Consider the following 26,405-nt stretch of genomic DNA (forward strand, 5'->3'; position numbering starts at 1 on the left):
ATGGTAAAAACAAATTGAAAATCGAATGATAATTGGCTCTTTTACAGGCAAAATAATTTGAAACATGGCGCATGAAAAAATTGCCTATATCTCGGCAACCGCTCATATTACAGACTAATTTTCACATACATTCTCTTCGTATGGATTATTGCTACGAGTTTATGAAAGTTACGAAGAAATATTTTAAAATATGAAGACGCTGAATGGGTTATAAATAGCTTAATTTTACACCGTTTTTCACCTTTTAATCGAAATAGCCCGAAAACGAAATCGAAATTAAGAAAACTGAGTCCGATGTTTTGTGCACATTTGCATGGCGCATCCTTTTGGTAATATCAAATTTTGAAAAAATAATATTTGCTTTCAAAAAGTGGTTCCGAACTGTCAAATTTATAGTTTTTATTAAAATTATGTCACTTCCGATGCCGACAGATAACAAAAAAAATGACATTTTGGAAAAAGGAGCATATGAACTTTGTTTTAAACAAATCGAACAATAAATAATCAATCTAGGACCCAAAAACTGAATTAGCCAATAGCGGCTAATGCAAATTACTGAGACAAAAATTGTTCACATTTTTGCTCAAATCAGATGACCCTTTAGCCCTGGATAAAATACCATAAAGAAATAGTCATTAATAAAAATAAGAAATTGTAAAAATTTAAATTTTCTAAATTTGGCGCCTAATATCTCCTAAGATTTATCGATAATCAAAAATCTAAAGACCCGTAGCTATGTGCCTTGTCTCTGGCTATGTCAAAATGTATCAAATGTTAAAATCCGGCGATTATTGTTAATATTACGGCAATATTTAGAAAAAAAACAACTTCGGTGATTTCGGACATTTTGCATTGTCGCAGAATGTTAGAAATAGATTTAATCGCTAAGTCATGCCATCTTTCCTGAAAAACCAAAGATATCGCATTGTTCCGACAAGTAGTTTCTGAGATATACTCAAGTGGAAAATAAAACGGCCAACGTGTTGGATGATTGATTTTTTTGGTAAAAACAATCATCACTAGAACTGGAAGCAGTAATGACGGGTTTCATCGGTGCCACGTTACCCTTGAACTTATGTCACTTCTGGTGCCATGTTATCCTTGAACTTATGTCACTTCCGGTATCAATGAAACAGATTTCCACATTTTGCATTGTCGCAGAATGTTAGAAATAGATTTAATCGCTAAGTCATGCCATCTTTCCTGAAAAACCAAAGATATCGCATTGTTCCGACAAGTAGTTTCTGAGATATACTCAAGTGGAAAATATGTCACTTCCGGTATCAATGAAACAGATTTCCACATAAGCATTGCACAAATAGACGCAGGTCGCAGAATCAACCAAATCTAGCAATATCAATTGCATCTATACATTTGTTACCATGTGTTACATATGGCAAAAACGTGATCTTGACAAAATTTGTTACTGACTTACCGATAAGTTAGCTAACTTTCTAATGGGAAATTAAAATGGGAAAAAATCGATAAAAGTCATCCTGACAACATTGGTTATTTCTTGACAAGGGAAGATGCTAGAAGCCATTTTTAGACATCTATATGACCGTATTGATCCAATCTATATGTCCATTGGAATCAAATATCATAATGTTTAACAAATAATAAATATAACTCACTTCAAAAAAATATTTGTTTTGAAAGCTAAAAATACAGTTTTTGCCCAAATGACATTACTTCCGGTGATAATGAAAATGTTAAATTAGTTCTATGAAATCATAAATGGCATAAGGCATCACATGGTGAAAATTTTATGAAAATCGAATAATAATTTACACTTTTATAGACCAAAAACCTTGAAAAGTGACTTGAAGAAAATCGTCTATTTCTCTGCAACCGTACAAGTTAGAAACCTTTTTGTGGTATCTGTATGATTGTATGGGTTAATTCTATTTGTTGATTGGAATCAAATATCATAATGTTAAAAACGTTACAGATCAGACTCATTTGAATAAAATATCTGTTTTGAAGGCTAAAAATACAGTTTTTGACCAAATGACATCATTTCCGGTGATAGTAAAATGTTAAATTGGCTTGACCTAGTCCAAATTGGCATTGGGCATCAAATGGTAAAATCAAATTGAAAATCGAATGATAATTGACTCTTTTACAGCCAAAATAATGTGAAAAATGACACATGCAAACTTGCCTATTTCTTGGCAACTGCACATATTACAAATTAATTTTCACATACATTCTCTTCGTATGGACTATTGTTACGAGATTAAGAAAGTTACGAAGAAATATTTTAAAAAATGAAGACGCTGAATGGGTTGTAAATAGCTTATTTTTACACCATTTTTCACCTTTTAATCGAAATAGCTCGAAAACGAAATCGAAATTAAAAAAACTGAGTCCGATGATTTGTGCGCCTTTGCATGGCGCATCCTTTTGGTAATGTCAAATTTTGAAAAAATAATATTTGCTTTCGAAAAGTTGTACCGAACTGTCAAAATCTGTCAAAATTGTAGTTTTTGCTGATTTTAGTTCACAAGTGGTACCGAACTGTCAAAATTGTAGTTTTTGGTAAAATTATGTCACTCCCGTTGCCGACAGGAAACTTTAACGGTAACAAAAAAAATGAAATTTCGGAAAACGGACCTTATGAACTTTCTATTACAAATATCGAACAATAAAGGATTAATCTAGGATCGAAAAACTGAATTAGACAATGGCGGATAACCCGATTTACTGAGACAAGAATTGTTCACATTTTTGCTCAAGTTAGATGACCATTTAATCCTGTGTAAAATACCATCCAAAAATATTCATTAATAAAAAAGTTTTTTGTAAAAATTTAAATTTTCAAAATTTCGCGCCTAATATAAGTGAAGATTCGTTGAGAATCAAAAATCTGAAGTACCGTATCTATTTGCCCTGTCTCCGGCTATGACTCTTTTACAGGCAAACTAGCGTAAAAAGTGAATCATGCAAAATTGCCCATTTCTCGGCAACTGCGCATATTACAGATTAATTTTCACATACATTCTCTCTGTATAGATTATTGCTACGAGTTTATGAAAGTTACGAAGTAATATTTTAAAATATGAAAACGCTGGATGGGTTGTAAATAGCTTAATTTTACACCTTTTTTCACCTTTTAATCGAAATAGCCCGAAAACGGAATCGAAATTAAAAAAAATGGTCCCAACATTTTGTGTGGCTTTAAAGGGCGCACAATTTCAGTTATACCAGATTTGAAAAAAATAATATTTGCTTTCGAAAAATGGTACCTAACTGTCAAAATTGTAGTTTTTTGTAAATTTACGCCACTTCCGGTGCCGACAGATAACACTATTGGTAACAAAAAAAATGACAATTGAGACAACGGAGCATATGAACTTTGTTTTATACAAATCGAACAATAAATAATTAATCTAGGACTGAAAAACTGAATTAGCCAATGGGGGCCAAGGAAAATTACCGAGACAAAAATTTTTCACATTTTTGCCCAAGTCAGAGGACTCGTTATATTTGTGTAAAACACGACTAAAAAATATTCATAAATAAAAAAGTTTTTTGTAAAAATTTAAATTTTCTAAATTTGGCGCCTAATATCTACGAAGATTTGCCGAAAATCAAAAATCAAAAGTAGCGTAGCTATGTGCCCTGTCTCCGGCTATGCCAAAATGCATCGAAAGTTAAAATCCAATGATTATTGTTAAAATTACTGCAATATTTCTAAAAACGATAGCTTCGGTGATTTCGGACATTTCGCATTGTCGCAGAACATTCAAATTAGCTTTATCCTCTAAGTCACACCCACTTTTCCGATAAAACCGAAGAAATCGTAACGATCCTACAATCAGTTGCTGAGATCTACTCAAAACAAAAGAAGAACTAAAACTGCGATGCAGTAATGAAATTTCTCGACAAGGCATTCGGCATCAAATGGTGAAAGAAAATTGAAAATTGAATAATAATTGATTCTTGTACAGGCAAAATAGCACGAAATGTGACTCATGCAAAATTGCCTATTTCTCGACAACTGCTGATATTACAAACTAAATTTGACATACATTCTCTTTGTATGGGTTATTGCTACGAGGCTATGAAAGTTACGATGAAATATTTTGAAATATGAAGACGGTGGATGGGTTGTAAATAGCTTAATTTTACACCTTTTTTCACCTTTTAATCGAAATAGCCCAAAAACGAAATTAAAAAAACTGAGTCCGATGATTTGTGTGCCTTTGCATGGCGTATACTTTAGGTAATATCAAATTTTGAAAAAAAAATATTTACTTTCAAAAAGTTGTACCGAACTGTCAAAATCTGTCAAAATTGTAGTTTTTGCTGATTTTAGTTCACATCCGATGCCGACACGAATCTTTACCGGTAACAAAAAAAATGACATTTTGGACCACGCAGCATATGAACTTTCTTTTGTACAAATCGAATAATAAATAATTAATCTAGGACTGAAAAATTGAATTAGTCAATGGCGGCCAAGGAAAATTACGGACACAAAAAATGTTGACATTTTTAGTCAAATCGGATAACTCTTCAACCCTGGTTAAAATGCCATATAAAAATATTCATAAATAAAAAAGTTTTTTGTAAAATTTTAAATTTTCAAAATTTGGCGCTTAATATCTACGAAGATTCGTCGAAAATCAAAAGTAGCACAGCTATGTGCCTGGTCTCCGGCTATGTCAAAATGCATCATATGTTAAAATTCGATGATTATTGTTAATACTACGGCATTTTTTTAAAAAACGACAACTTCGGTGATTTAGGACATTTCGCATTGTCACAGAATGCCCAAAATAGCTTTAATCTCTAAGTCACACCCACTTTTCCAATAAAACCGAAGAAATCGTATCGAACTGACATGTAGTTTCTGAGATACAATCAAATTGGAAAAAAAAAAAAAATAATAATAATAAGAATAATCTTAACAAAAACAATAGTGTTTCACACAAGCTACGGAGTGTGTAACCCTAATAATCTTAACAAAAACAATAGTGTTTCACACAAGTTTCGCATTGTGAAACCCTAACTAGAACTGCGATGCAGTAATGACGGGTTTCACCGGTGCCACATTACCCTTGAACTTATGTCACTTCCGGTGCCAGTTACCCAGCAATATTAATTTCATTTATACATTTGTTACCATATGTTACATATGTCAAAAAAGTGATCCTTACAAAATTTATTACTAACTTACCGCTAAGTTAGCTGACTTTTTAATGGGAAATTTCTCGACAAGGGAAGTTGCTAGAAGCAATTTTTGGACCTCAATATGATCGTATTGATCCAATCTTTATGTCCATTGGAATCAAATATCATAATGTTAAACGAATGATAAATATAACTCACTTCAAAACAATTTGAAGGCTAATAATAAAGTTTTTGCCAAAATTAATGTTAAATGAATAATAAATATAACTCACTTCAAAAAATATTTGTTTTGAAGGCTAAAAATACAGTTTTTGCCAAAACAACATTACTACGTGATAGTGAAAATGTTAAATTAGTTCCATGAAATCATAAATGGCATCAGGCATCACATGGTGAAAATTTTATGAAAATCAAATAATAATTGACACTTTTATAGACCAAAAATCTTGAAAAGTGACTTGTAGAAAATCGTCTATTTCTCTGCAATCGTAAAAGTTAGGAACCATTTTGTGGTATCTGTATGATCGTATTGATTCATTCTATTTGTTGATTGCAATCAAATGTCATAAATTTAAAAACATTACAAATCAGACTCCTCTGAAAAAATATCCGTTTTGAAGGCTATAAATATAGTTTTTGCCCATATGACGCCATTTCCGGTGACACTGAAAATGTAAAATTGGATCGGCCCAGTCAAAAATGGCATTAGGCATCATGTGAAAAAAAAAAAAGAAAATCGGATTAAATTAACTCTTTTGCAGGCAAAATAACGTGAAAAGTGACTCATGCAACATTGCCTATTTCTAGACGACTGCTAATATTACAAACTAATTTTGACATAAATTGTCATCGTATGGATTAAGGCTACAGGTTCGTGAAAGTTGTCAAGAAATATTTTAAAATATGAATGCATTGTAAATAGCTCATTTTTACACCTTTTTTCAGCTTTAAATCAAAATGATGCAAATGCAAAACCGAAATAAAAACAAAACAAAACAAAGCAAGACATATTTTGCGTCTTTAATATGAGCATTCATCTTGATCTATTAGATTTGTAAACATTAATATTTGTTTTTTAAAAGACCTTTCGACACGTCAAAATTGAAGTTTTGGGCAAAATTACGTCACTTCCGGTGCCGCCAGAAACTTCTATATGTAGAAGTAAGTTGAGAATTTGCACAAGGTCGGCTTTTCTTTTACACAAATCAGGCAATAAATAATTAACCCAGAACCCATGCACTGATAAAAATGCGAAAAATCTTAAAAAGTGATCCTGACAAAATTGGTTATTTCTCGGCAAGGGAAGGTGTTAGAAACAATTTTGTGATATCAATATGATCGTATTGATTGATACTATTTGCCCACAGGAATCAAATATCATAATTTTACACCAATAATGAATATCGTTTACTTCAAACAATTACTTGTTTTAGAGGCTAAAAATACAGTTTTTGACAAACTGACGGTACTTCCGGTGATAATAAAAATACTAAATTACTTGTATGAAATCGTAAATGGCGTTAGGTATCACAAAGTGAAATTTTTATGAAAATCGAATAATAATTGCCACTTTTATGGACCAAAAACTTTGAAAAGTGACCTGCTGAAAATCGCTTATTACTCCGCAACTGAACAAGTTAGAAAACATGTTGTGATATGTATATGATCGTATGGGTTCATTCTATTAGTTGATTGGAATCAAATATCATAATTTTGAAAACATTACAAACCAGACTCGTTTGAATAAAATATCTGTTTTGAAGGCTATAAATACATTTTTTGCCCAAATGGCGTCATTTCCGGTGACATTGAAAATGTTAAATTGGTTTAAACTAGTCAAAATTGACATTACGCATCAAATGGTGTCATTTTTATGAAAATCCAATAATAATTGGCTCTTTTACATTCTCTTCGTATGGATTTTTGCTACTAGTTTATGAAAGTTGCGAAAAAATATATTAAAATATGAAAAGCCTGAATGGGTTGTAAATAGCTCATTTTTTCACCCTTTTCCACCTTTAAATCGAAATTACCCGAAAACGAAATCGAAATTAAAAAAAGTGAATCCGATGTTTTCTGCGCCTTTACAGGGCACACCCTTTCAGTCATACCAGATTTGAAAAGAATAATATTTGCTTTCAAAAAGTGTTACCGAACTCTCAAAATTGTAATTTTTGCTAAAGTTACGTCACTTCCGTTGCCGAAAGGCAATTTTACTGGTAACAAAAAAAATGACATTTTGGACCACGGAGCATATGAACTTTGTTTTATACAAATCGAACAATAAATAATTAATCCAGGACTGAAAAACTGAATTAGCCAATGGGGGCCAAGGAAAAATACGGTGGCAAAAAATGTTGCCATTTTTGGTCAAATCAGATGACTCTTTAACCCTAAGTAAAATACCACATAAAAATATTCATTAATAAAAAAGTTTTTTGTAAAAATTTAAATTTTCAAAATTTGGCACCTAATATCTCCTAAGATTCGTCGAAAATAAAATATCCAAAGAACTGTAGCTATGTGCCTTGTCTCTGGCTATGTCAAAATGTATCAAATATTACAATCCGACAATTATTGATAACATTACGGCAAAATATCGAAAAAGGACAACTTCGGTGATTTCGGACATTTCGCATTGTCGCAGAACGTTGGAAAAAGCTTTAAAATTTAAGTCAAACCCATTTTATTCATTAATAAAAAAGTTTTTTGTAAAAATTTAAATTTTCAAAATTTGGAGCCTAATATCTCCTAAGATTCATCGAAAATAAAAAATCCAAAGAACTGTAGCTATGTGCCTTGTCTCTGGCTATGTCAAAATGTATCAAATATTACAATCCGACAATTATTGATAACATTACGGCAAAATATCGAAAAACGACAACTTCAGTGATTTCGGACATTTCGCATTGTCGCAGAACGTTGGAAATAGCTTTAAAATTTAAGTCAAACCCACTTTCTCAGTTAAACCGAAGACATCGAATTGATCCGACAAGTAGTTTCTGAGATATGCTCAAATGGAAAAATAATAATAATAATAAGAAGAATAATAATCTGAACAAAAACAATAGTATTTCACACTGGCTACCCAGTGTGAAACCCTAATAAGAAGAAGAATAATAATCCAAACAAAAACAATAGTGTTTCACATTGGCTACGGTGTGTGAAACCCTAATAAAATAAAATACGGTAAAATAAAGTGAAGTGAAGTAAAGTAGAGTTAAGTAAAGTAATAAATTCAATATGGCACACTTAATCGTATATTCATACGGTTGAACGTATATATAAAGTTAGTTTAAAAATGTTCTTTATTTCAATTTCATTTGTAAGTACAATACAACATTATAAGGAATTACATGGATGTACAATCAATCGTTATTTAAGTATATAATTTGATATAATAAGATGGGTTGCAAGGTGGTTTGCGTTACCCTCTTTTGTGGTCATTATTGCGCACCACCCTGCTTAGGTTGTTTTAATCGGTTTGTGCAGGACGGAACATTTCCCTCATGGGGACATTTTTGCGCCCCGTCCTGCTTGTTTTTTAATTAATTAGTTTAGTTGCCAGATGGGTTATGCTTCTCTCTAGGAGACATAATTGCGTACTACCTGGCTTAGCATATCATTATATATGTTTTGTTAAACCTATTTCCTCAATGATATGGTGGCCCACCATAAATAAATATCTGCAAATATCTCGACAATTACACCACAATATTTATATATACTATTCAAAAAAAGTAGGGGATATTTGATTTTGGGGGCATAATACTAAAATATGCAAATGACTACGAAAAAAGTCACTATAGAACCTAACAGAAGAAACATTTCCAGTTACATGTGACGCCCAAACGCACCAATAGCTACCGCATGGAATGCAGGTGATGCTTGGGATCATCATGGGGGTCCAACCCAAGATTTGCACGACTCTGACTTTGAATGTTACAGTCATTGTGGCATTGAATTCCAGGGTGGAAACATCAGTTTAATTGTTTTAGTGACCAGAAAACAAATTTTGATATGCGTCGGCTTACCCAAAATGAAAGGTTACGTGCCCTTGGCATGCTACAGATCGGCACAACACAGGCGGTTGTGGCGCGGACGATGAATGTTTCTCAGTCTGTCATAAGCAGGCTATGGTCCAGATACCGTGATACACAATCTGTACAGGACAGACCACGCTCAGGTCGACCAAGGGCGACAACTCAAGCCCAGGATCGATTTATCCGTACCTTGGCCTTGAGAAATCGTGTCATCACAGCAAATCAGATCAGCGCTCGTCTTCAAACAGACACTGATGTGAGAGTGAGTGGCCAGACGATTCGGAATCGACTGCATAGGGGTCACCTTCGCGCCCGACGTCCTCGCGTGATCCCTTGTTTGAGAGATCATCACATTCAGGCAAGACGTCGTTGGTGTAGGGATCGCCAACACTGGGATAATCGACGCTGGAGCAATGTGATGTTTTCAGATGAGTCAAGGTTCACTGTTGATGTTTTGGACAGATATAGGAGGGTGTGGCGTCGTCGAAACGAGCGCTTCCAAGACGTTAACGTCATCAGACATGATCGATTTGGGGGTGGTTCTGTTATGGTGTGGGGAGGCATCACTGTTGCTGGAAGAACGGCTTTACATGTTGTTGCAGGGCGTGTTACAGGCCAGTACTACCGGGACAACATCTTGGCAGTCCATGTTGTGCCGTTCGCACGACGTCATGGCCGCCGTTTCATCTTCCAGGATGACAACGCAAGATGTCACAGGGCCAGGATCGTTACAGGTTACCTCCAACAACAGAACATCACCACATTACCTTGGCCAGCACTGAGTCCCGACCTCTCCCCCATCGAGCATGTCTGGGACATGCTTGGACAGAGGTTACGTCAACGTCAACAACGTCCTGCCAATGTCCAAGAACTTGCTGCTGCGTTGCAACAGGAATGGGACAATCTGGACCAAAATGACCTTAGACGTCTCATTAGGAGTATGCCACGTCGGATCAATGCTTGTTTGGCAAACAGAGGAGGATTTACCCGTTACTGACTTGGTTGTGATGCTGTGGTAAATTTGCTGTTTGACCCCGGGTATCATTTTACCCTTATAATGGTCAGTCTGTGCCTTACTTAGTCTAACGATCATTTGGAATAAATCGATGAATGTGAACTTCATTTCATTTTGTCATTTGTTTCTTCGTCAGTTTCATTAGGTGACTTTAATAACACTTAAAAATCAAATATCCCCTACTTTTTTTGAATAGTATATATACCAATCCTTGAATCTGTTTGGCACATTTATAGTCACTTAATAAATGACCATGTTGTACTTAATAAGCTATGACCATTTAATCTTTCATAAATAATACATAACATCCCAGCACGTGTGAGTAAAAAATAGGTTACATGCCCTTGTTTTGAAAGTAGTCTCGCTTAACCAGTCTATCGACCATTCTACGTTTGATTAACAGGCCGGGATAATCAAGACTACTTTTTACGAAACATAACAGAAAGCTGGAACAATAAATTGAATTTAGAAACACGCAAGTTGGGCAACTCAACAATTGTTTTAAGAACCCTGTAAAAGTAAAATGAAACTACTGCTAGTATCATGTTCTTGCCTAATGCAAGTATTTCAGAGATATTATTTGTACTAAACCAAAAGATGCAGCTCCTAATGGTTCAGTTAATGATAAAGCAATTTAAAAAATAAATCGAGCGTAATTTCTAAAGCTGCTGTAATAACCAAAAGGCTAAATTTTACTGTTATTCAGAATCGTCAACAATAGATTTTTTACGGCTGTAATAGTTGATAAATGTGTAGAGAATTGCACATGCGATGGCTATTTATAGTATCATAGACTCTAGCTCTGACTGTTATCAATGCATAGTGTATGCAAGAAATAACTTCAAGATAAGCCACTGAAGCGTGTACATTCGCCGTGTCGAGACCAACTTTCTGCACGGTGCACGGGTCACCCTATCAATGAAAGCTGAGAGGTTCAGTATCTACCATCTGGCGGTAGAGAGAGAGTTGAGACAAAGTGTTCTTCCCTTCCATATCAGTTTGTCAATCATTGATTGGCGTTCTTTTTTTGGTTGATTGCAGTCGTTTGGTAGGTGTGAAGTGGTTGCAATGTGTCCACACAGGCATTTGATGGTTGTATAGGTGTAGTCTTTGACTACATCTATTGTTTTGAGCCTTGTGATGAGTTTGCATATTTTGATTGAGGGATGATTAATGTAAACCTTGTCTACAAGATTGCTATCTATTTGATAGCGATGGGTGTTTTCTTGTTTTAGACGGGATTTCAATGCATTTTTAATCTTCTCTTTTGCTATGCTTGCAAATTCCTGAATGCTATATTCTAAATTGTCTATTTCATTTAGTGACAAACCCTCCTTCTCTAGCGTGTCGGCCTATTCGTTGCCGAAGATGTTGACATGGAAAGGGATCCATGCAAGGATCACCTCCCTCCCACTGGTTTTAATTTTATGAATGTGGTCCCTGACTTGTAGGATCTGCCTGTTTTTGGAGGAGTTTGATTCTAGAGATTTGATGCTACTCAGAGAGTCAGACAGGATTATGGCTTTTAGGTGCGTTTGCATAGCTAGCCATTCCAGTGCAGTTTTTATGGCCATCAGTTCTATGATGTACACAGAACAGTGTTCTGGTAGCCTTTTCTTGATGTTCAAATTTACATTGCCGTATCCTGTTGCTCCCTTTGTAGAATCTTTTGAACCATCTGTGAAAATTTTGAGATGGTCACTCTATCTTGAGTCTAATAGTTGCAATGCTAGTGCTCTAGCCTCTGTTGGGTTATTGTGTTTATTTGTGACTTGACTTAAATAAGTGTTCGTGGTTTGATCACTTAATTGCCAAGGTGGGGTGTCGGGGAAGGTTTGTGTCTCAATAATTGTATTTTTTAAGTTGTATTTGTTTTAAGATGTCATTTGACATTTGCCCAAATGTCACGGGCCTGGTGTTTTTCCTAAAACCTATTCGTTGAAATTTGCAGAGGCAGTTGTATGTTGGGCATCTTTGTTTTAGAGTTTTCAGTTTACCGCAATATTTGAGTGAGAGTTCCTCACGCCTGAGATCAAGCGGAAACTCTCCCATTTCATGTAAAAGGGCAACTGTTTTTGTTTCTATGGCTGCTCTAGTTGCCAGTCTTATGGCTTGGTTTTGTATTTTGTCTAGCCTACTTAGTTGACTATCGCCCGCGTTGGCGTACGCCAGACATCTGTAGTCGATAACCAAGCGGATGAGTGATCTGTATATTAGCATTAGAGTCCCTCTTATGTCTTTCATCATGTTGAACGTTTTGGATATGTGACTTATTATGCCATCGATATGTGGCTTCCAAGTTAGTCTTGAGTTGAACGTCATGCCAAGAAATTTGGCCCCTGTTTTGAATTCAATTTTTGTGTCGTTTAGATTTAAATCAATTTTCCTATTGCTATCGGTCGGATGGAACAGCATTGCTACTGTCTTTCCCTCTGATATTTTGAAGCCTGCGTCATTTGCCCACTTGGAAATTTGTTCTAGAGTATATATTGAAGTGATTGTTTAATTTTAACTATGTCCTTAGATGCCTTCCAGAACAAGCTGTCATCTGCGAATAGCGCCGATTCTGTGGCCTTCCCCCCATAGCTTGGGAGATCATTTATCATGATGTTAAATACAGTAAACCTCGCATAAGTCAGATTTCCTATGTCTGATCTTTGCTCAACTTGGATCCAAATGCTCGGTTCATTTGATTTAATTCAGGCTTTTTTCCTTCGCCTAAGTCGGATAGGCAGTATGTTCAGAATTTGACTAAGTCAGTTTCATACCGATGGCCTAAAACGCGGTTAGGTATTCCATGCACAGAGCCCCAAAATATTTTCCCCTATTATTTTGTCTCAAATCCGCCTATTTGACTCGATGCAATAATAGAATTTTCTCTGTCAACAACAGACAATAACAGACATGATAATTTCATGGGCATTATAATACATGGACTGAATGCATGCTGCACAAGACAGGGAAGTTGGCTGTGACTTTTTACGAGTGATAAACTGCCAATGTAATTTTAATAAAATACCGTTTTATAAAGAAGAAAACAATCTGACGGACAAAATGGCCGCCTCTCATACGCAAACAGTGTAAAAATATGGTATATCAAGGTTGTGGGCCCTCTAGAGGTCACAATTTGATCCGATTTTGATGAAACTTGAAATACATGTTTATAACCCAAAGATCTTGGTTCCTTTCGATATTTGTGCATATCGGATCCTAACTTCCTGAATTATGGCCCTTGATTTTACAAAAAATCATGTTTTTAGCTTGTGGTCCCTTTAGAGGTCACAATTTTTATCCGATTTGAAAAAAACGTGTGAAATAACACCATTACACACTAAGATCTTGGTTCCTTTTGATAATCACGCATATCCGAAGGTAATTTCCTGAATTATGGCCCCTGAGTGTTTGAAAAATCATATTTTTAGCTTGCGGATTCTCTAGAGGTCACAATTTTTTTTTCAGATTTTAAAAACCATAATGAAGGTTGAATTCAAATTTCGGGAAAATTGAAAAGAAACCGCCCAACAAAATGGCCTCACTTTGTTCGCAAATTGTGTAAAAGTATGTAATACGAAGGTTGTGGACCCTCTAGAGGTCACAATTTTTATCCGATTTTGATGAAACTTGAAACATATCTTTAAATCCCAAAGATCTCAGTCCCTTTTGATATTTGCGCATTTCAGACCATAACTTTCTGGATTATGGCCCCTGATTGTACAAAAAATCATGTTTGTTTTTAGCCTGTTCTCTATCCATCTCTTGCAAAATGTGGGCGTATCCTGCCTGGCAGCCGCTGGTTCCGAAATGGGGTGTTTCTAAACCGGTGCACCCAGAAAAATGAAAAAAATGTCAATAGTAAATAGTATCAATATGTTCTGCATGTCTGCTGTCTACAGGGTGTGGTCTGAATTCGTAATCATGAGAATAGAACATGTATCCGTGTTGGAATGGTAAGCTGAATTTTTTTTCGGCTCTATCAATGTTTATTCGAGTTTAACAAGTTCAAATGATTGAGGGGTTGGGGTGGGGGTGTGTGTGTAAATTTGATATATATTATTTGTGTACTCCAAGCTGGTATCGTTTTCCAGTTGGTAATCATAAGTAGAACATTTATCCGCGTTGGGATGGTAAGCTGAATATCCTTTTCGACGTCTATTCGAGTTTAACAAATTCAAATATTTTTAATTTAAAAATTAGAAAAAACACCCTTTTGAATTTTTGATATGTTATAGTACACCTACTCATTAACCAACAATAAAGATTTCAGCCGAATCCATTCAGTCTCACATCGATTTTTGTTTAGTTTAAAAAATAGATGCAAAATATGATATTTCCGTGCATGTGCACTCAACAAAAATTCTGATCTCTGATTTGAGACCAGATTTGGAATCAGCGTATAGGTTTAGATATAACTACCAAATTTCAGCTTGATACTTCAATTAATTCTTAAATTATTGACATTTTTTTCATTTTTATACGTCCACATTCATAATGTGGACGTATATTGCCATCACCCCTGTGTGTGTGTTTGGGTGTGTGTGTGTCTGTGTGTTGCCTACAGGCCACAATTCTTAAGTGATCATCTTCAAACTTTACACACTTATTCCTTATACCCTAAGGATGATCCCTATTTTTATTGGTGCAGTCCCGACCCCCAGGGGCAGAGCCACGCCCATTTGTTGTATTTCTTTGTTTTTCATCAACAGGCCGCATTTCTTAACGTATCATAATGAAACTTTGCATACTTATTCTTTGTACCCTAAGGAACATCCCTATCGTTTGGGTTGCATGCCCTACCCCCAGGGGCAGAGCCACGCCCATTTTCTTTTTGTGTGTCTGTGTGTCGCCTAAAGGCCACAATTCTTAAGTGATCATCTTGAAACTTTACACACTTACTCCTTATACCCTAAGGATGATCCCTATTGTTTTTGGTGCATGCCCGATCCCCAGGAACAGAGCCACGCCCATTTCTTGTATTTGTTTGTTTGTCGTCTGCAGGCCGCATTTCTTAATGTGTCATCTTGAAACTTTGCATACTTATTCTTTGTACCCTAAGGAACATCCCTATCTTTTGGGGTGCATGCCCAACCCCCAGGGGCAGAGACACGCCCATTTCCTTTTTGTGTGTCAGTGTGCCGCCTACAGGCCACAATTCTTAATTGATCGTCTTGAAAAAATTTCGTATGAATTCCTTATACCCTATGGATGATCCCTATTTTTTTTGGTGCATGCCCGATCTCCATGGGCAGAGCAACGCCCATTTCTTGTATTTGTTTGTTTGTCGTCTACAGGCCGCATTTCTTATCGTATCATCTTGAATCTTTGCATACTTATTCTTTGTACCCTAAGGAAATTCCTATCGTTTGGGGTGCATGCCCAACCCCCATGGACAGAGCCACGCCCATTTGTTGTATTTCTTTGTTTTTCATCTACAGGCCGCATTTCTTAACGTATCATAATGAAACTTTGCATACTTATTCTTTGTACCCTATGGAACATCCCTATCATTTGGGTTGCATGCCCTACCCCCAGGGGCAGAGCCACGCCCATTTTCTTTTTGTGTGTCTATGTGTCGCCTTAAGGCCACAATTCTTAAGTGATCATCTTGAAACTTTACACACTTATTCCTTATACCCTATGGATGATCCCTATTGTTTTTGGTGCATGCCCGATCCCCAGGGACAGAGCCACGCCCATTTCTTGTATTTGTTTGTATGTCGTCTGCAGGCCGCATTTCTTAATGTGTCATCTTGAAACTTTGCATACTTATTCTTTGTACCCTAAGGAACATCCCTATCTTTTGGAGTGCATGCCCAACCCCCAGGGGCAAAGACACGCCCATTTCCTTTTTGTGTGTCTGTGTGCCGCCTACAGGCCACAATTCTTAATTGATCGTCTTGAAAAAATTTCGTATGAATTCCTTATACCCTATGGATGATCCCTATTTTTTTGGGTGCATGCCCGATCCCCATGGGCAGAGCAACGCCCATTTCTTGTATTTGTTTGTTTGTCGTCTACAGGCCGCATTTCTTAACGTATCATCTTGAGTCTTTGCATACTTATTCTTTGTACCCTAAGGAAATTCCTATCGTTTGGGGCGCATGCCCAACCCCCAGGGACAGAGCCACGCCCCTTTCTTGTATTTGTTTGTTTGTCGTCTACAGACTGCATTTATTAACGTAATATACTTAAACTTTGCATACTTATTCTTTGTACCCTAAGGAACATCCCTGTCGTTTGAGGTGCCATGCCCTATCCCCAGGGGTAGAGCCATGCCCATTTTCTTTTTGTGTGTCCGTGTGTCGCCTACAGGCCACAATTCTTAAGTGATCATCTTGAAACTTTACAGACTTATTCCTTATACCCTATGGATGATCCCTATTGTTTTTGGTGCATGCCCGACCCCCTTGGACAGAGCCACGCCCATTTCTTGTATTTGTTTGTCATCTACAGGCCGCAATTCTTAACAGATCATTTTGAAACTTTGCATACCTATTCCCAAGGATGCCCCCTATTGTTTTTTGGTGATTGCCCAACCCCCAGGGACAGAGCCACACCCATTTGTTCTTTGTGTCCCTGTGAGTTGCCTACAGGCCACAATTCCTAATCGTCTTTGAACTTGGGATATGTATTCCTTATAGTTGTACATGAACCTTAAAACCACCCTGATATTTTTCTTTTTCAATATCAGGGTGGTTTTAAGGTTCATGTACAACTATATCCTTGTCATCACACGGTGCTTTTCAGGTCTTTGATGTTAAATATGTCTGTTAATTGGTTGAACTCTTCTAATGATTAGTAATAAGAATGGTTTCGCATTGTACATATATATAGACCCTCAAGTTTACTAAATGTCATTGTGCTTGATAACGATAAGAGAATACTTATCGAAACGTTGTGCTTGTGTATAATAAACCAGTGATTGTTGTCCCATATAACTGTATAGTTTTGTTTTAAAATCTTTAATAGTCGGAATTTTTGGAAAATATTTTGGATCGAGAGGTTTCATTAGGCAAAACTTCCATAACGGTGGGTGGGTTCTCCCGCTAATCGAATTGACATGGAATGACCCAATACTGGTTTTAGTCACTCAAAAGATTATAACTGAACAAAGCTCCTTTATCTCAAAGTAACCATCATTTACTCCAAATGAAGTCATGTCAAATAACGCTTGCCATATCTGTTATACATTTACGTAATTGTATAATGTTAATTGAGAAATTCTGTTTTTCACAGTGAAAAAAAAATATTTAAGTATGCAAAACGTAAAGATTTGGTCTATTTAGCTTGTTTGAAGGTTTCAGATCAAATTATTGAGCCATTTGGAAATCATCACAGCTCTCAATCAAATTTCTATATACCACCATTGAAGTGTGGTCACCGTTCTCTGTAGTCAACAGACTGCCATTTATTATGCGATCTTTATAAAAACTTTATATATTATTTGCATTAGTGAGACAAAGAAGCCTGTTTATGATTCCAAAATGATTTCTGATATTAATTCCAAGAGGTTTTGCCCATTATTTGGAACATTTATAAAGATTGCTGAGTTACCATATGTTACTATTGTGACTACTTTCAGTGTAATGGCAGTACCAGCTACTGTTGTATATTTTACATGTTATGAGCAACTGAAGGGTGTTCTCTTATATAGAGATGGTAATGTTAGTGATTGGTGGAAACCAATAATAGCTGGAGTTTTGGCTAGAAGTAAGTGAAAAGTTATAGAAAATAACAGTAGATGTAGTTTACAGGGGCGTAAAAACAGGAAAAAAATACTCGGTAGCAAAATAAAAGCCATCGGTCGCAAAATAAGTGCAGTCAATCTCAAAATAAGTGCTCACTGAATTAATGAGGTAAATAATGCCAAATAGAAGGGAAAATCCCAAATATGTATTTGCGTGAATCCGTGCACCTAAATTGCATACGTCAGGCTACGCAAGCAAAATGTTTTTACACTTATTCTGTTATGAGTATGTTAGTCGAAGGAAAAAATTCCCCAAAGGGAGAAAAATAGTCAGTCTCACAATAAGTGCAGTCACTGCAGTCAGTCTCAAAATTATGCATCGGTGACTAGATCAATTAATGAGGTTAACAGACAATGTTGGTCTAAGAGAAATGTTTTCCCCTGAGGGAAAGAAAATAGTCAGTCTCAAAATAAGTGCTCACTGCAATTGGTCTCAGACTAAATGGATTAATGAGGTAAACAAACAATGCCAAAATAGAAGAGAAAAATTTTGTGTGAATCCGTGCACCTAAATTGCAACGGTATAGTATAAAATAATCCAGTCAACTTGTCATGCTTGAAGAAAAAAAAATCCCTGTAATGAGTATGTTGGTCTAAGAAATTGAGAGAGCTTGTTACGAAGAGTTTGATAATTCAAAATATATTCTTGATTGTCATATGAATAATATTAGTCAAACAGTTGGCAAGAAGTTATCGTTATCGGAAGCATAGTTGGTTTCAGAAATACTTAAAAAAAAATTAAATTATGAAATGTTAAGGCGATCTATTGAACTTAAGAATTTTTATTACTTGTTGCAAATTTAGCCCAAGTAGAAATTAAGAATGCGTTTGCGAGAGAACCATGCAGGGACTGGCACATGGTGGGTGACCGATTTTCACCATTTTTTTTATGTATGATGGGTAACCCCTCCAAACCCCACTGCCACAGTTTTAGATCAATCAAACCATTTTTAGAGTAGAAAACTATTTGAAATTTTAAGACCGAAAAAAGCCAAAAAATCATCATTTTTAGGTCACTTTTCAATTATGGCTTACAACTAAACTACAGCGAGTAGATTAATAAAATTTTATAGGGTAGCAGATATGGTTAGTAAGTATACATTCTGAAAGTTTGATGGACTTCATTCAGCAGTCTTTGGTATAGAGACTTAGTGCTGTAAGGTACCAAATTAGTTCAATTTAGGTATGTCATTTTATTCTATCTATATCTCACCCACTGCGGGTTTAAGTATTTTTTGGGAATGCTGACTGAAAAGGCAATGATCTATAATATTAAGATCAAGAAAAAAATTGGGTGGCACTTGACCCGTTTTGTAGTAAATAATTTCCATTTTTGTCCAAAAATAACGATTTTCAACAAAAATGACGAAACATAAACTGCTTTATTTACACATTGAAAAGTGTAACATGGCACTGGAAACCAAATTCTAAATTAACGTGGGTTCCAGTTCAATTAAGAGCAAGCCATAATAGAAATAGAAATAAACAAGTAAATATAAACGCATTATATACTTTCATCAAATAATTCACGTTTAAAAAATGTTCCATTATCAAAACTACAAATACTTATTACCAATAAGTATTTCAAATTAAAAAATATCGCTATACTTTACTATCTACTATCTATCTAATCATCTATCTATATCTATCTTTCTATCTATCTGTTTATCTGTCTAATAAGTATCTAATCACGAAAACTGAGCTCACAATTACACCGTTAAAATTTTGAAAATCTTAATTTACTGTAAATGCCAAAAGAGCTATTCTTGGTAAATACAATTAATCTCTCTAGACTATTTTTCAACATTTTATTAATTCGGCAATATAATCTCATGATCTAGTAGAAGGATGATGAATTTTTGAACAGCAAATCGTAAAAACTTAATAGTGTAGTAGTCATGTACATCTGTCTATACTTTACAAACGAATTGAGCGATATTTCAAAAAGACAAAAACAAAGTATATGAGCGTAAGGTCACTATGGTAGCGCACTACCCGCAGTTTTTAGTTTGATTAGACCTAATCCCACTCAGCACTGCCGTAATGAAAGCAAATTTCTGTTCCAAATTATGCCTAATCAATAGTCCGATTAACAACCAATACCTAACTGCGTAACAATATCATTCGAGTTTAAACAGAGCTCTAAATATGTTTACATAACGTTACGTCATGATTTACGAAATTTATTACGCCCAATTAACCAGTGCATAGCAGAATATTGCAGAAAAACTAATTGCGTGATAAACGAGGCTATCAATACGGCTACAATGTAAAGAATACTGTTTGGAGACAGACAATACTTTCACCGTTTTTTATACGCCCACATTTAAATGTGGTCATATATTGTCGTCACCCCCGTCCGTCCGTCCGTCCGTCTGTCGGTCCGGCGTCCACAATTGCTTGTGGACGCTCTAAAGGCTAAAGTTAATATTCGATTGACTTTAAATTTATACACAGTGTTTAAGTACTTGAGACGAAGAAGCCTATTGATTTTCAACGATTTCCGATAATTACTGCCAGAGTTGTGGCCCTTGATCACTTCAAAAAATCTTGTGGACGCTCTAGATGCCTAAGTTAATATCAGATTGAATTTAACTTCATACACAGTGGTTAAAGTCATGCGACGAAGAATCCTATTGATTTTTAGCAATTTCCGATAATTACTGCCAGAGTTATGGCCCTTGCTCACTTTGAAAAATCTTTTGGACGCTCTAGAGGCCAAAGTTAATATCCAATTGACTTTAAATTTATACACAGTGTTTAAGGTCATGAGAAGATGAAGCTTATTGATTTATAGCAATTTCCGATAATTACTGCCAGAGTTATGCCCCTTGGTCACTTTGAAAGATCTTGTGGACGCTCTGGAGGCCAAAGTTAATATCCGATTGACTTTAAATTTATACACAGTGTTTAAGGTCATGAGACGAAGAAGCCTATTGATTTTCAGCGACTTCCAATAATTACTGCTAGAGTTATGGCCCTTGATCACTTTGAAAAATCTTGTGGACGTTCAAGAGGCCTAAGTTAATATCCGATTGACTTTAAATTTATAATCAGATTTTAGTGTATTATAAATGTTTCATTACCGATAATTAAAAATATGCAACAACTCTTGTTGACTGCCCGGACGATTTAGCTGCTGTGGGCGTATGTTTCGTTGCCTGGCAACCTATCTTAATACCTTAAATCCCTGTCCAAAGTTTTAGGGAAGACCCCAGATTAAACGAAAGACTGTATTTGGGAGCGATTTGATTAAATGGGAAGAATAGACCCCCCCCCCCCAAAAAAAACCCCATAAGTATTAGAAGTTAATCCAGCAATGGCCAGAGCGGTATTTCTCGGGCTATTGCTTCAGGAATATGCTATTGTAGGTTCTTTCGGATAACTGGCTACTAAACCGTATTTTATTTGTGCAAAAGACAGGGAAATGAACAGCTGATTTATATAGCGCACGTACTCCATGTACAGAGGCATGTCCACTGCGCATACACTTAAATTAATTTAATTAATCCTGATAACAAGATGAGTTTTAAGTCTTGATGTAAAACAAGAAAGGGTTTAATGATGATTTAATGATTGTTCCGCAGTTTAGGCGCATTCACTGAGTACGATCCGTATCCAACTGATTTTAATTTGCACCTTGAGCAACACAACTGATGAAGGTTTGTTCGGCCGGAGGTTACGCGAAGGAACTTTGCATAAGGTTAGATAAGTATAGTTGCGTTAAGCCATTCACACAATGATACGTCAAAGAAAGACTTTTGAAGATGATTCTTTCATGAATTGGCAGCCAATGGAGTGATTTCAGAACAGGAGTAATATGAGAGTATTTTGATGATCTGGTAAGAATTCGAGCTGCGGTATTTGTACAAGTTGATTTTTATACGTCCCTGTCCGTCCGTCCGTCCGTCCACAATTGTTTGTGAACAGTCTACAGGTCACAATTTTTATCCGATTTCAATGAAACTTGAAATATAGGTTTATCACCCTAAGATCTCGGTTCTTTTCGATATTGGCATGTATTGGACCCTAACTTCATGGATTATGGCCCCTGATTGTATGAAAAATCACGTTTTTGGCTTGTGAACACTGTAGAGGTCACAATTTTTATCCGATTTGGTTTAAACTTGAAATGTATGCTTATAACCCAAAGATCTCGGTTCCTTTTGATATTCGCGCATATCGGACCGTAACTATCTGAATTATGGCCCCTGATTGTACAAAAAATTGCGTTTTTAGCTTGTGGACCCTATAGAGGTCATAATTTTTATCCGATTTAAAAAAACGTATTATTATATCACCGTTACACCCTAAGTACGATTGAGTTCGAATTCTGTGAAAATCAACCTAAAACTGACAGACAAAATGGCCGCCCCTCGTTCTCAAATTGCGTAAAAATATGGTATATCAAGGTTGTGGACCCTATAGAGGTCACAATTTTTATCCGATTTTGTTGAAACCTGAAATGTAAGTTTATAACCCAAAGATCTTGGTTCCTTCCGATATTTGCGCATATCGAATTGTAATTTCCTGAATTATGGTCCTTGATTGTAGGAAAAATCACTTTCGTTGTTTTCTATCCATCTCTCAAAAATGTGGGCGTATCCTGCCTGGCAGCCGCTGGTTTTTAATATTGGCACTAGATGTTTCTATTAACAGGCTGTTACAGTAGTCAATCCTTGAGAATACCAAGGAACATAAAAGGGTAGCAGCTGCTTCCTGGCTAATATAAGTGTCTTATGCGGCCAATGTTCCTCGATCGAAGATAACAGTTTCGACAAATTTCACTAATTTGGCGGTCCATGCTCAAATTGGACCCTAAGAGGACACCTAAATTCTTCACAGTGTCTCATGGTACAAATATTGCATCTCGTACAACCATATCATTTGAGAGAGAGACTAACATATGGTTTTAATTTTATTTACATAATTCGCTTGCGCGTAGGGGTCTTTAGCAGTGGGAGGAAACCGGAGGCCCCAGAGAAAACCCACGAGGTTGGACAGGCGACTCTTCTCCTTGCCACGTACAACTGGGGATTCGAAACCACACCAGTCGACTCAATGACAGACTTTATGATACAGCGCGCGCACGCTAACCATTCAGCCATCCAACCCCCCCATATCATTTGAACTTGTATTTTTCAGATGTGTATTTGGACCACATAAAATACATTCTGATTTAATTAATTCAATTAAATTTAATTTCAACATATTGCTTGTCATCCTATCTTTAATCTTAGAACTAGTATTCTAGTTCTATGCTTTAATGTCATGTGTACAATTAGGGGATCGAACAGTTCTTGAAAGGGAATAACTTGCGATCAGCTGTGTATCATCTGCATAGTTGTCCTAAATTCTTAGTATACATTACAGAAAAGACAGGTCCAAGGACTGATCCTTGTGGAACCCCCGAATCATCTGGACCGACCCAACACAGGGTTGCTGGAAGTCGGTTGCTTGGGGCATTATCTGACCTAATAATCCAGGCAATGAATGATTTTATTGGAAAAATGAAGTCAAAAATGAAGTCATTTTCTTCAAGTTCGACCATCAAATTTAATATGAAATTGTCTGTCACAATTCTTATCCGATTTTGACGAAACTTGACATATGGGTTTATCTCCAAAAGATCTCGGATGCTTTCGATATTGGCATGTATCTGATCGAAACTTCATGGATTATGACCCCTGTTTGTACAAAAAATCACGTTTTTAGCTTGTGGACCCTATAGAGGTCACAATTTTTATCTGATTTTGTTGAAACTTGAAATGTAAGTTTATAACCCAAAGATCTCGGATCCTTTCGATATTTGTGCATATCGGACCGTAATTTCCTGAATTATGGCCCCTGATTGTACGAAAAATCGCGCTTTTAGCTTGTGGACCCAATAGAGGTCATAATTTTTATCCGATTAAAAAAAACGTATTATTATATCACCGTAACACCCTAAGGACGACCGAGTTTGAATTTCGTGAAAATCGGCCCCAAATTGACAGACAAAATGGCCGCCGTTTGTTCTAAAATAACATAAAAATACGGTATATCAAGGTTGTGGACCCTACAGAGGTCACAATTTTTATCTGATTTTGTTTTATCCTGCCTGGGAGCCGCTGGTTATCCGATTTTGGTGAAACTTGAAATGTAAGTTTATAACACAAAGATCTCAGTTCCTTTGATATTTGCGCATATCGAATTGTAATTTCCTGAATTATGGCCCTTGATTTTAGGAAAAATCACTTTCTTGTTAGCTTGTTCTCTATCCATCTCTCGAGAATGTGGGCGTATCCTGCCTGGGAGCTGCTGGTTATCCGATTTTGGTGAAACTTGAAATGTAAGTTTATAACCCAAAGATCTCGGTTCCTTTCGATATTCGCGCATATCGGACCGTAACTTCCTGAAAAATGGCCCTTGATTGTAGGAAAAAATGACTTTCTTGTTAGCTTGTTCTCTATCCATCTCTCGAAAATGTGGGCGTATCCTGCCTGGCAGCCGCTGGTTATCCGATTTTGTTGAAACTTGAAATGTAAATTTAAAACCCAAAGATCTAGGTTCCTTTCGATATTCGCACATATCGGACCGTAACTTCCTGAATTATGGCCCCTGATTGTACGAAAAATCGCGTTTTTAGCTTGTGGACCCTATAGAGGTCATAATTTTTATCCGATTTAAAAAAACGTATTATTATATCCCCATTACACCCTAAGGACGGCTGAGTTCAAATTTCGTGAAAATTGACCCAAAACTGACAGACAAAATGGCCGCCCTTCATTCTCAAATTGTGTAAAAAATATGGTATATCAAGGTTGTGGACCCTATAGAGGTCACAATTTTAATCCGATTTTGTTGAAACTTGAAATGTAAGTTTAAAACCCAAAGATCTCGGTTCCTTTCGATATTTGCGCATATTGGACCGTAACTTCCTGAATTATGGCCCCTGATTGTACGAAAAATCGCGTTTTTAGCTTGTGGACCCTATAGAGGTCATAATTTTTATCCAATTTAAAAAAAACAAATTTTTATATCACCGTTACACCATAAGGATGGCTGAGTTCGAATTTCGTGAAAATCCGCCCAAAACTGACAGACAAAATGGCCGCCCTTCGTTCGCAAATAGCGTAAAAATATGGTATATCAAGGTTGTGGACCCTATAGAGGTCACAATTTTAATCCGATTTTGTTGAAACTTGAAATGTAAGTTTAAAACCCAAAGATCTAGGTTCCTTTCGATATTCGCACATATCGGACCGTAACTTCCTGAATTATGGCCCCTGATTGTAAGAAAAATTGCGTTTTTAGGTCATAATTTTTATCCGATTTAAAAAAACGTATTATTATATCACCGTTACACCATAAGGACGGCTGAGTTTGAATTTCGTGAAAATTGGCCCAAAACTGACAGACAAAATGGCCGCCCTTCGTTCTCATATAGCGTAAAGATATGGTATATCAAGGTTGTGGATCCTATGGAGGTCACAATTTTTATCCAATTTTGTTGAAACTTGAAATGTAAGTTTATAACACAAAGATCTCGGTTCCTTTTGATATTTGCACATATCGAATTGTAATTTCCTGAATTATGGCCCTTGATTGTAGGAAAAATCACTTTCTTTTTAGCTTGTTCTCTATCCATCTCTCGAAAATGTGGGCGTATCCTGCCTGGCAGCCGCTGGTTATCAGATTTTGTTGAAACTTGAAATGTAAGTTTATAACCCAAAGATCTCGGTTCCTTTTGATATTCGCGCATATCGGTCTGTAACTTCCTGAATTATGGCACCTGATTGTACGAAAAATCGCGTTTTTAGCTTGTGGACCCTAAAGAGGTCATCATTTTTATCCTATTTAAAAAAATACGTATTAATTTATCACTGTTCGTGAAAATCGGCCCTAAACTGACAGACAAAATGGCCGCCCTTCGTTCTCAAATAGCGTAAAAATATGGTATATCAAGATTGTGGATCCTATGGATGTCACAATTTTTATCTGATTTTGTTGAAACTTGAAATGTAAGTTTATAACACAAAGATCTCGGTTCCTTTCGATATTTGCGCATATCGAATTATAATTTCCTGAATTATGGCCCTTGATTGTAGGAAAAATCACTTTCATTTTAGCTTGTTCTCTATCCATCTCTCGAAAATGTGGGCGTATCCTGCCTGGCAGCCGCTGGTTCTAAATTTTGTATGATTCTCTCGCGAACTCATTCTTAAAACGTATTTTCAGACCATCAGAATTCTGCAAAATCTTCCCCCAAAGTCCAGTAAATGGCTTAGAGAGACCAAATAAGTGCCACCATGAGACAAAGTTCCTTCAGGCCCACTTCCTAAAAATTAAAAGCTCTTGTCACATAATTTGAAAAAAATTCTCGCCTACGGCGTTCAATTCCATTATGTCATTATTCTTCATCCCCTCTCTCTTATACAGTGATTCGCCAAGTAGTAATACCACTAGTGAGTCTTGTCGTGGA

The 26,405-nt window shown here is 36.1% G+C and overlaps 1 protein-coding gene across 4 annotated transcripts in view; it reads left to right on the forward strand.

Annotated features, from left to right (window-relative positions):
- LOC126821186 (probable mitochondrial glutathione transporter SLC25A40) overlaps window positions 1-26,405 on the forward strand; it is an 80,347-nt gene that overhangs the window by 32,390 nt on the left and 21,552 nt on the right. For all 4 annotated transcript variants that reach the window (XM_050549592.1, XM_050549593.1, XM_050549594.2 and 1 more), the window contains exon 4: window positions 17,777-17,904. In XM_050549592.1, coding sequence (XP_050405549.1) covers window positions 17,777-17,904 — 128 coding nt within the window. The remainder of the gene's footprint in view (window positions 1-17,776; window positions 17,905-26,405) is intronic.

The sequence above is a fragment of the Patella vulgata genome, chromosome 5 (genome assembly GCF_932274485.2).
Source record: "Patella vulgata chromosome 5, xgPatVulg1.2, whole genome shotgun sequence".
NCBI classification, from domain to species: domain Eukaryota; kingdom Metazoa; phylum Mollusca; class Gastropoda; family Patellidae; genus Patella; species Patella vulgata.